This window comes from Otolemur garnettii, unplaced genomic scaffold, assembly GCF_000181295.1.
Source record: "Otolemur garnettii isolate 467f Iridium unplaced genomic scaffold, OtoGar3 scaffold00019, whole genome shotgun sequence".
Taxonomy (NCBI): domain Eukaryota; kingdom Metazoa; phylum Chordata; class Mammalia; order Primates; family Galagidae; genus Otolemur; species Otolemur garnettii.
In genome coordinates, this window is record NW_003852414.1 from 7,523,792 (window position 1) to 7,536,137 (window position 12,346).

The following is a 12,346-nucleotide window of genomic DNA, read 5'->3' on the forward strand; positions in this document are numbered from 1 at the left end:
CATACACCAGAGGTGGTGGGTTCAAACCCGGCCCTGGCCAAAAAGTGCAAATAAATATGCTACTTTAAAAAAAAATTAAAAACTCCTCAAACCGCCTAGCTGATAAGTCAGTAGTGGAACCCACCACCTCCTTCTCTTGGTAACACTGTGACTAGTGGCTCCCATAGGATCCCTGTGGTGACCTGATGGCCTTTTTTCTTTTGTTTTGTAAATCAGGCTATTCGTGGAGGTGGTGAATAACCTGTGTGAATGCCACCGTATTTGGTAGTCTACTGAAAAACTGATGTGAATGAGTATAGTGTGTGACAGTGACAGCTGTGTCCTGCTGAGACCAGGCAGAGAGAAGGCCCAGAGGATCCCCTGAGTTCTTTCCCTCTCTAAGGCTTTGGCATATTAAGGCCGCATAAGCAGTGTTTTGTTTTTTGTCCGGCTTTTCACTCTTTGTTGAAAATTATATTAAGCAGACGAAACAGGAATAATAGTAGGGTTTTCATTGCTGACTATTAAAATTACTGAATTTGGTAAAGTTGCTTCAAGCCCCTATTCTGCCTGTAGCAAGCATTTTACAGCTGACACCACCACAGCTGTCCTAACGTGGTCCCATCTTTGACATCCTGACAACCTCACTTTAGGAGTCTGATTACCTTCCCTCTTTCCCCCACTCTCTTTATTGTTCATGATGAAAGCAAAAACGTCAGTGGATTATAAAGACTCTGTTAGTTAAGACAGAGATTCAGGATTTTGCAGCATTCTACTGATGATACATTTTTCAGGTTTTCACTTTTGGACTTTAGTTTACTTTGCATGAAGCATTTTATGTCCCTGTGCCCAAAGTCAGTAGTGACTAGAGGAAAGCCCACCCTCCATAGGAGGAGCAATTGTGAAGGAATTTAAAGCTCTACCTGCTTGTCCTGTAATTGCCTCTCAGGAGGGGAGATCTGTGGAACCTGAAATTGGAACATTTGGAAATACCAGGGTTCTCTGCTTCCTAGTTAGAATAGCTTGTGGGTCATTCTTGTGCTAAACCAGAAGCCATAATCCACTGGCCTCCAGTCTGGGCCAGCACTCACCAGTGACAGAGTCAGGGGCAGAGCTGGAATTGCTAAATTCTGCCAGTTTGGAAGAGATAACCCTTGTCTGGGAACCACTGCATCAAAGCATGGGGGGTAGTTGTAAGAGACTTGGCTGCTTCTGGTGCGGTGTGTGACGATTCTAGGACAAAAGGGATCTTTTATCTGGGTTCTTATGAATCTTTCCCAATAACCTAGACAACAAGGGAAGCAAAGAGTAACACACGACTTTTCCTCTGACCCTTTACAAAAAGGCTGGAATTCCTCTGTGCCTGTGGCTTTAAAATCCCTACATCTTCTAGAACCAGGGTGACCCTTTTCCACTTGCGGATTCTTCAGATCTCATCTCTTTCTGTAAGACACCAGCATGTCTCACCCTTCATTCTGTTCACTTCTCCTCTTTACCTTTGTAAGGGAACTTTAAAGCAACTATCATCCTTATTCAAAATCCTCTATCCATAACCTTTTCCCTCAAATAACCCGAGTATCTCCTCAAAATCAGAATGACTCTTAGAGGGCCACAGAAACATACTATCATAGGAATTTTTATCACTCCATTCTTTGTACCTTAACTAATTTTTATTAAACTCTGAATCTGTCAGGTGAGTCGTGTAACTCTGTTTGGTCATGGATAACTATTTTTTGATACTGTATTTATTTTGAATCCTGTTAATTTCGTGAACCCAGTGGTAATAACCATCCACTTCCTTTGTGCAGTCATCTCTCAGTGTCTCTGCAGGATTGTTTTTAGGATCCCCTTGGATATCAAAATCCACGGAAACTCATGTGTACATATATGTATAAAAAATGGCCTCACATTTCCATATAACCTATGCACCTCATCCCGTATACTTATGAAAAATCTATAGGTTACTTATGATATCAAATACAATATAGATGCGATACAAATAGTTATACTATATTTAGGGTATAATGGCAAAAACAAAAAATGTATACATGTTCAGTAGAGATGCAGTGTTTTCTTGACTATTTCAATCCATGATTGAATCTATGGATCTTGAACTCATGGATTCCGAAGCTGACTGTATTTCCTAAAATCCACATAGATGAGTTATTACCTATTTTGTTCAAAACCCCCCAATTTTTGAAAAAGTTCTCTACTTATCTAATTTGATCAAGAATTTATTTTTTACCTTTAAAAAGGTCCATGCATTCTATTTTGCACTATGAAGTTGATACAGCATATGGGTGATGTTTTATTAAGCAAACTATTTTTTTTTCCTCTGACCATCTGAATTTTTTAGGGCATGCAGAGGTTGGCTAAGTAGAGAACTGAGTGCATAGCTTACTAAATTCTTGAATGATGTGTCTAGTTACCATCCCTCTTCTAGAAACGAAATGAAACGTGAGTTGATGAAGAGAAGGAACTTTAGCCTACCAGGCTTCTTAAGGGCACACAGTAAATGATACCGGGGAGCTGGCAAGGGCTTTTTAAGCAGACGTGAAATCTATATTTAAGTATTTAACAATGATTTTAGTAAAACTAAATTTTGATAAGAGTACATAATTGAGACTAAAACTTATTTCTTCATTTCATATGTTTCAAATTATGAGTGTAGCATTTCCATCTGAGAAAAAGAACCCAGGGCTCAGTCATTTTCTCTGTCCTCTGGAGTCCAGTTAAAGTTAAATGACTTGCCTGGGACTTACCAATTATTGACTGAGCCTGATTCATGCATCCGGCATATTTAATATTATAGTCTTCCTAATTTAGTTTTCTACTTATTTAACAATCGATGCTATCTGGGCCTCAGGTATGTGGTTAGGTTTTGCTTAGAATATAATATAAGTTTTGTTAGTCTTTAGGAATGAAACTGTCATTTATCTTTAAAATGCTTTTGCAGTTCTTTGAAAAATTTTTTCATATCAATTATGTTCCCTAGTTCATGGTCAATTATGTTTTCTGACTCGTTTTGCTTTATTACACAGTTATTTTACTCAGTGGTTTCTGAAAAGCACGCTTTAAGATTTAGAGCCAAACACATTTTTGTTTATTTATTTATTTTTTGCAAGCTTTTGGCCGGGGCTGGGTTTGAACCCACCACCTCCGGCATATGGGGCCGGCGCCCTACTCCTTTGAGCCACAGGCACCACCCTACAGCCAAATACATTTATGGGATTATAACTACATTAACAAATGCTAAATAATTCTCCTAAATAAATTGCTTATTATTTAGTTTTTTTCTCTTTACTAATTATTTAGTGTTTAATTTTTTTTTCTCTTACTAAGTGCACTTGTGAATAAAATCCAACCCAACAGTGAGGGTTTCTTATTTTTGTCTTTCGGGGTTTTCTTTTTTTGGTTCCCATTGCTAAAGATATGTCTATTTTGAATCTTGGCAGCTGGTTTTAGGAGAAGTTTTCGTCTCAGTAGAAAAGATAAGAAAACAAACAAATCCATGTATGAATGCAAGAGGAGTGATCAGTATGACACAGCAGATGTCCCCACCTACGAAGAGGTGACCCCGTATCGGCGGCAGAGTAATGAGAAGTACAGACTTGTCGTCTTGGTTGGTAAGTGTGTGTTTTTGTGTGTGATTCTGAGGAAACAGGTGAAGTTGGAAGAATTTAACGTCAAACCACGTCCTCCTTGAAGTTTGCAGGCTACAGATCCCCTCCTCTTGAACACTTTTTGTCTGGTCGCTACCTTGAAATATTTTGTGTTTTGTATTTAGATGAGATTCAGAGACTTTTGAGATTGTCTGTGAATGATGGTGCTATCATCATAGTGGCATCTCTGTGGGAAAGCAGATAGCAAATACCACCGCAATATATAACATTGCACATACTGGGGCAATTAAATCATAGGAATGAGTTTTTTTTGTTTTTTTTTTTAACACAATGCAAGTTTGTTTAGAATCATTTCGAGGCAACATTGTGGTATAAGCTTCCTATGGTATTTTGACATTCAGAGAAATGAACTATCACAGCAGAGTTCGTTCCAGGATATTGCAAGCTGCAAAGTCAGTTAATGAAACTCCTTTAAAGTAGCTGATAAGGCTGGGTGTGATGGCTCACACCTATAATCCTAGCACTCTGGAGGCTGAGGTGGGTAGCTTGCCTGAGCTCATGAGTTCGAGATCAGCCTGAGCTGGAGGGAGACCCCCATCTCTGAAAATAGCCGGGTGTTGTGGCAGATGCCTGTAGTCTCAGCTACTTGGGAGGCTGAAGCAAGAGGATTGCTTAAGCCCAAGAGTTTGAGGTGCTGTGAGCTCTGAAGCCACAGCATTCTACTGAGGGCCACAAAGTAAGACTGTCTCAAAAAATAAATAAATAAAATAGCTAATAAACGTATGTTGGTATTTCCACAAACATTGTTTGGTTTGACTCAGATCCACAGTCCAGCATCTGTCTCACGCAGCCTTCACGGCCGTGAGCAAGTCACAAGCTCTGTGTTACTCCTCCCTGTTTTGTGGTTTCTTTAACAATGTAGTGAGAGGTATCTAAGTTCCAGGACCAAAGCCGAGGATGCTGGACAAGTTTTGGAGGAAAGGAGCATGGTTTCTCTTGTTTGTTGACCCCTTACAAATCCTCAGGGATGAGGATTACTGGGAAAGCTAAGAGCTGCCCTGACTTAGTAAGAGGGAGTACTCTGAAGTCACTTGCTGCTATTTCAGACAGATGGGGTGACTGGTGGGAAATGGTTCGGGGCTTCTCACATCTGATGGCACAGGAAGTGATTATTAGTATCATCACCTACTAACACTGTGTTATTTACAAACACGTACAGGCACTCCCAGAGTTACAGATATCCACCTTACATGTACAACTTATAAGTATGAATGGGGGTTATTGTTATTACAACAAGTCCCCGAGTTACAAACATCCAACTTACATATGACTTGCACTTATAAATGGGGACTATTAACAGGTAATAGGTAATGTATCTGTTCAGAATTACATACAAATTCAATTAGAGAAGAAACCTACAGAACCTATCTTGTTCATAACCCGCGACTGCTTGTATTCACATATTTCAAAGGAAACTCAAGATTTCCTTTATTAACAATGTCCACATGTCCTTATCTGTGTATACAGAACAGTGGTTCTCAACCTTCCTCATTGCTGCGTTGTTACAAATGGAAAAAAGGGGTCGTGACCCACAGGTTGAGAACCACTGATATAGAACCTTCCCAAACCTGGAAGAGGATTTCCATAGGTTTCTATGTCTCTTACAGAGTTTACAGTGCCCTGCTTCTATTCCTTATGGAATCACACTAAAGAGAATAAACACGTTTCCCAGCCCACACAGAGCCAGGTGGTCATAGAGGAATTTGGGGGTGCTACTTGAGATATCCTGTCCCTCTCCCATCCCACTGCCTCTCAGTGCCTCTTCTCCAAAGCTGAGGAAAGAGATACATTGTAATAAAAGGGCAAAGACGGCATGATTTTCTTTTCTTTGTTTCTTTTTTTTCCTCAGTGGGGTCTTGCTCTGTTGTCCAGTTTGGTCTCAAACTTCCAGGCTCAAGCAATCTTCTCACCTCAGTTTCTTGAGTAGCTGGGACTATAGGTGCCTGCCACTATGCCCAGCTGTGTATGATTATTTTTATTTCTCCTTCCATCTATGTGACTCTCTGTAGCCAAGGAGTTATTATTCACTCTGTAACTTTGAGCTTCTCCTAGGACAGTAGTCTCCAACCTCTTTGGCACCAGAGGCCAGGTTCATAAAAGACAATTTTTCCAGGGACAGTGGTGGTGGGACAGGAGGTGGAGCTCAGGAAGTGATGCCAGTGATGGGAATGACTGTAAATAGAGGTGAAAGTCTGCTCCCTCACCCACTACTCACCACCTGTTGTTTAGCCCAGTTCCTAACGGGCCACACACTGGAACCTTTTTGGTACCAGGGACTGGTACCAGGACAACTGGTTTCATGGAGGAGGACAACTTTTCCATGGACTTGCACAGGAGGAACGGGGAGTGGGAGGGAGGGGACGGAAGTCAGAGCTCAGGTGGGTGATGGCTATGTAACCCAGTTCCTAACAGGCCAGGGACTGGTACTGGCTTGTAGCCTAGGGACCATAGTCTTAGGTGATCTAATTGAAACAGGAACATAGAATAAACGTTTTTTTCCCTTTCCTATAGGTTCTAACTATAAAAACTCTTTTGTTGGAGGTGAGAAAGGGGAAACAGATGAGAATAAACTGTGAGTCCAAGTAGTAACCCAGGGAGGAATAGAACTAAATCACAGTCAGAAGCAGCTAAAGATGGTTGGTTGTTATGGAAAAGAAATACCCAAAGGGAAGAAGGTGGGCTAGGGGGCACTGTCTTCAGGCAGGTTCGGAAGGGATCGTGGAGTCCTGTTGCGTGGTGCTGTGTGTAGGTGTCCATAGCTGGTCACTACAGCTCTCTTTAGGAAGGTATAGACAAGAAGACAGATGCTGAAGTAAGATAAAGTGGTTATTGTCTGTTCTGGGTACAGGATTCCTGAGCAGGTCTGTGCTAATTTGGAATGGAGCATCAGGAAATCTCCTTTTCATAGCCTCTGTTTATCTGCTAAGGACTTATTTTCCCATCAATTCCAGGCATGTCTGCCTTTACCTGATGAAGCTTAGTTAAGACAGATGCTTTGATGTTTGGATAATTGTAACATTGGAGTCACTTTGGTGTTTTCAGTCTCTGCTGTGTTGGGTGATTCCATGAGGGTGACACTTGGGTCAGGCAGAGACTGATGTGGTGGTTTAAATCATTTCTCAAAGCCTTTGTGGGGCAGCTCTCACTCATCCCCCACTTAGAAGTGAGCCCAAAACTTTTGCAGAGTCTTCTCCACTCTGGCCACTGCCCCACTGTGCAGCTGGGAGATGATGACCCATCCTCTCTGGGCAGAGCCCAAGATGAAAGTTGCCTTAGTCTGTTGTGTGTTGCTATAAAGTAATACCTAAGATTGGGTAATTTAGAAAGAAAAAGGGTTGATTTGGCTCACAGTTCTGCTGGCTGGAGGCGTCTGGTGAGGGCTTCAGGCTGCTTCCACTTGTGGTAGAGTTGACGGGGAGCTGGGGTGCGCAGAGGTCACACAGCGGCAGAAGGAGGCTCAGGTGTCAGGCTTTTTAACAAGCAGCTCTCCGGGAAATGAATAGAACTGAGAATTTGCTCACCCCAGCCCAGGGAGGGCATTGATCTATTCATGAGTGATCTACCCCCGCGACCCAGATACCTTGCCCCCCAGCCCAGACCTCCAACATTGAGATCAAATTTCAACATGAGGTTTGAAGAGACAAACATCTGACAGACAGCAAGAGGAAAACATAAAACGGGAGACTCATCATCTCAGGAGTCACTCTGATTGGATGCCCTTCCACACTCTGCCTGCTTCTGTTTGCTTTCCAGCATCGTGAGGTCATGGGTTTTGTACACTGTCCAGAGGTTTTGGCTGCACCCAGTGGGGAGATGGGCTGTAGTGGGTTTCCCCACTGGAGTGGGGCTGGGCTCCCAGAAACTTTAAGCTCCTCTCCCAGACACAGCGTGGCCTGTCTTCATCCCTGTACTTTAATTGGCATCCTCAGAACTGGGTGACCTCAGCCCAGCTCTCATGTGTCCTGCTTAGCACTTCAAAGTGTCATCAGGACAGAGCAGTATCCCAGCATCAGCCCAGGACTTTTTAAGATTAGAACAGTGTTCCCAGAAATGTATTTCACAATAGTCCATTGGCAGCCCCAAGCCTGAGGAGGTATTTTGGCTTCTGGAACATGCATGCTGGTTGTCCAGATCCACAATCATTGAACTACAACTCCCCTGGCCAGAATTGTGGGTTAATTGTATACATGTCCACTGCCCCATGTCCCCTCTACCATTTGATCTTTGGATTGTATACATGTCCACTGCCCCACGTCCCCTCTACCATTCGATCTTTGGGTTGTATACATGTCCACTGCCCCACGTCCCCTCTACCATTCGATCTTTGGGTTGTATACATGTCCACTGCCCCACGTCCCCTCTACCATTTGATCTTTGGGTTGTATACATGTCCACTGCCCCACGTCCCCTCTACCATTCGATCTTTGGGTTGCTGGCACTGAATTCTTAACTGAATGTGGACTCTGCATGGGGGCCAGACAGATTCCCCCCCCCAACCCCTTCTCCCTGTACTTTTTACATTCCTAAACCTTTTTTTTTAATTTTTGGTTAAGCCACGTAATGTCAGGCTTACTGCAGTGCCTGCTCCCTCTGTCTCCTACTTGGAATCCCTTAAGTTCCAGTCCTATTCCCAGAGGAGATTTCCCTTGTATGTCAGCAGAAGTGTTACCCTCAAAATATTCCTGAACCAGAGATGCTGAAGGGTGATGCTCCCAAGTGGCGCAGTTGGGACACTGAAATTTCCTTCACCATCTCAGCCCGCTGGTGTCCAGGCTTCCAGCCCTGGAGTACATAATTAATTAGGTTACCTCAGTGACAACTGTGTATCTCTTTTCACTGCTCGCCTTCCTCTGCTTTGCTCTAGCTATCACGTTTCATTATTTTCTGCTCTTCCCAGCTCCTGTTCAGCCTCTCCAACTGAGTTTTTAAATTTTAACTAGTTTCTCAATAATGAGTCTTGTTTCTTTGTACTCCTTGCTCAGAAAATCTTTCTGCCTGTGTGTATGGCATATTTGAAGTGTCAGAGGTTTGGCGTCTACTGCCTGGAGAAATCTGCTTCTGTGTGTAGCCTATAAGGCAGGGCAGTGGATAGAAGGTAAGAAAGCAGCCTCTGGACGAGACCAGCTGCCTTGGCATCCACTCCTGCCTTTCAGCAGCCGTGTGGCAACGCACCATTCGTGTCTCTCTGAGCTTCGATTCTTCATCTGAAAAAGGGAGATGATAAGAACCACCTGCTTTCTACATTTTGTTTTAAGGGTTAAGCCAAAAAATCTCTTGGCAAAGACTTAGACCAATTCTTGTCACCTAACGTGGTTTTAATAAAAGGAACACCTCACCCATTGACTGAAAATACGAAGTTAAACATGAAGTGCTCCAGTATCAGTAGACTTTGGATTTTGAGTGTCAGTGTTCAGAACACTTAGAAGTTAGATTATTTAACAGCTGATCATCTAAAAGAGCTAATCAAGCAATAGACACTAATTTTGGAAATTCTGGATCATTCCTGAATTAATTGCATATTTTTCGTGATTGTAAAAAATAATTATATACTTAGGAAGGTGCTTTCTTGGCTCCTACAGTGTGTATAGGAAGATGGAAATCCTATAAACCTCACGGTCCTACTCAAACACCATTGATTGTCACCCAGCATTTTTCAAAGCCACTGGGAAAAATGATATTTGCCTTGATACCATTTGGTAAATATCGTTCAGAACGTACAAAGGACTATTTTTTCCTATGTTATCATCATAATACTACATGATTTTTATTCTTGGATTTAACATTCAAGACATAACAATAGACCCAAGTTGTTACCATGGCAAAAATAGGACAATGGGAGATTCTGAGCTTTGATCAGAAGCATCTCATTTTCCCCCCATTATGTAAATGTGTTATTCCTAAGCTCCATTTTAGCCCTTCAGACATCTCCATGATAGCTCCTTTTACTAAACTCCCTCTGCATGTTAAAGGATTTTCCCCAAAAGTATGTTAAAACCAAATGTCAGGCATCTAGTACATTTTCCTACATGACAAGTTTTATCTTTAATGAAATCTGACATTTTAGAAAGTAAAGTAATAAAATCGCATAATGTGTCAAGGGAGGGAGCGGGGAGAAAGCTTAGGTGTTAAAAAGCTACTAAAACAGTTTTGGTGGGTCAAGCCAAAACAAGAGCGAAAATTCATCTTACGGATATTCAGACAGTTTGTGACTTGCTCTGTCTGGTTAGGAGGCATGAGAGGAGACTAATAATAAATCTTCCTGTATTTTTTCCTATTTCTACCTTGCGCATTAACTGCTCTCCTGCCCTGCTTGGGGCTGAATCTTCCTATGCTGCCCAAAGACTGCTTGTTGAGGTTGTTTGGATAAAGGGACTTTTGGAAGACACTCATTACTTCTCCATAAGACTGTAAGGCAGCACAAAGCCTCCCATATAAAACAGAGAGAAACATTAGCACTAAAGGCTAAAGGTGAATGTTAGTGTGTTTATTAGAGTTCTTCTAGCTTTGCTGAACTTTGAAGGCTGGTAGGAATTAGCATCCACTCTGGAGGGTTTTATGTAGATTATTGTGATGCCCCAAGTTATAATCAATGGATTATAACTGATTATATTATATTATTATTGTGATGCCCCAAGTTATAATCAGTGGAGTGTGCAGTGGATTTAAAATTGTAATTCTTTTTTTTTTTTTTCAGACAGAGTCTCATTCTGTCTCCCTGAGTAGAGTGCTATGACACAGCAGCCTCTAACTCTTGGGCTCAAGTGATCCTCCTCCCTCAGCCTCCCGACTAGCTGGAACTTTAAGTGCCCACCACAACGCTTGACTAGTTTTTCTATTTTTTATTGTTTTATTATTATTTTTTTCTTGTATTAAGTCATATACACATAGATCATGAATACGTTTATGCATTTGTGGGGTACAACATGTTGATTTTTTTATATAATTTAGAGTGCTTACATCAAACTAATTAATCTAGCTTTCACCTCATTTACTTGATTATTGTGTTAAGATACATTATTTATGTTCTATACTTGATAGATTTGACTTGTACCCTTGCAATATGCTCCACAGGTGTGGTCCCACCGTTTACCCTCCCTCTATCAAATCTTCCCCCTCCCCACTCTTCCCCCTCCACTTCTCTCCTTCATCCTGGGTATAGTGATCTATCTTTTATAAGAAAGTGTATATGAATATAAGTTGGTTTCATAAAAGTACTGAGTACATTGGATACTTTTTCTTCCATTCTTGAGATACTTTACTCTGGAGAATATGTTCCAGCTCCATCCATGGAAACATAAAAGAAGTAAAGTCTCCATCTTTTTTAAAGGCTGCATAGTATTCCATGGTACACATATACCACAATTTATTAATCCATTCATGGGTTGATGGGCCAATGGGCTTCTTCCATGACATGGTAATTATGAATTCAGCTACAATGAATAATGTGGTGCAAATATCTTTGTTACAAAGTGATTTTTGGTCTTTTGGATATACCCCTAGTAGAGGAATTACAGGATCAAATGTCAGGTCAATTTTTAGATCCCTGAGTGTTCTCCAAACTTCTTTCCAAAAGGAACATATTAGCTTGCATTCCCACCAGCAGTGAGAAAGTGTTCCCCTTTCTCCACATCCGTGCCAACATCTGTAGTTTGGGGAGTTTGTGATGTGGGCTACTTTTACTGGAGTTAGATAAGTGATTTTGATTTGCATTTCTCTGATGATTAAATATGATGAGCATTTTTTTCATGGGCCTGCCTGTACCAGAGGTCCTCAAACTTTTTAAACAGGGGGCCAGTTCACTGTCCCTCAGATCGTTGGAGGGTTGGACTATAGTTTAAAAGGACAGGCAGCAGCTAAGCAGGACAGGCAGCGGTGGCAAAAACACCTGGCAGGCCGTATAAATGTCCTCAGTGGGCCACATGTAGCCCATGGGCCATAGTTTGAGGACGCCTGCTGTAGACCATGTGCCTGACTTCTTCAGAGAAGTTTCTGTTCAAGTCTCCTGCCCACAATGAAATGGGATCACTTGCTCTTCTCTTATTGACAAGTTTGAGTTCTCTGTGGATTCTAGTTATCAGACCTTTGTCAGAAATGTAACCTGCAAATATCCTCTCCCATTCTGAGGGCAGTCTACTTGCTTTACTTACTGTGTTCTTGGCAGTGCAGAAGCTTTTTAGTTTGATCAAATCCAAGTAATTTATTTTTGGTATTGCTTCAATTGCCCAGGGGGGTCCTCCTCATAGGGTTTTCTCTCAGGTCAATTTCTTCAAGTGTTTCCCCTGCACTCTCTTCGAGAATCTTTATAGTTTCATGTCTTAAGTTTACATCTCTTATCTAGTGAGAGTCAATTTTTGTTAGAGGTGAAAGGTGTGGGTCCAGTTTCAGTCTTTTACAAGTCGCCAGCCAGTTCACCCAGCACCATTTGTTAAATAGGGAGTCTTTCTCCCAATTTATATTTTTGATAGGCTTATCAAGGATCAAATGACAGTAAGTGTCTTGATTCACCTCTTGGTTCTCAATTCTGTTCCATACATCTACCTCTCTATTTTTGTGCCAGTATCATGCTGTTTTGATCACTATAGATTTATAGTGTAGTCTGAAGTCTGGTAGCATGATTCCACCTGATTTGTTTTTATTTCTGAGTAATGTCTTGGCCATTTGAGGCTTTTTCTGCTTCTAGAGAA

At 41.6% G+C, this 12,346-nt stretch overlaps 1 protein-coding gene across 1 annotated transcript in view; it reads left to right on the top strand.

The window, feature by feature from the left end:
• MPP7 (membrane palmitoylated protein 7) overlaps positions 1-12,346 on the top strand; it is a 129,488-nt gene that overhangs the window by 89,146 nt on the left and 27,996 nt on the right. Inside the window, exon 10 of the mRNA XM_012803300.2 lies at positions 3,435-3,605. Within this exon, the coding sequence (XP_012658754.1) occupies positions 3,435-3,605 (171 nt within the window). The remainder of the gene's footprint in view (positions 1-3,434; positions 3,606-12,346) is intronic.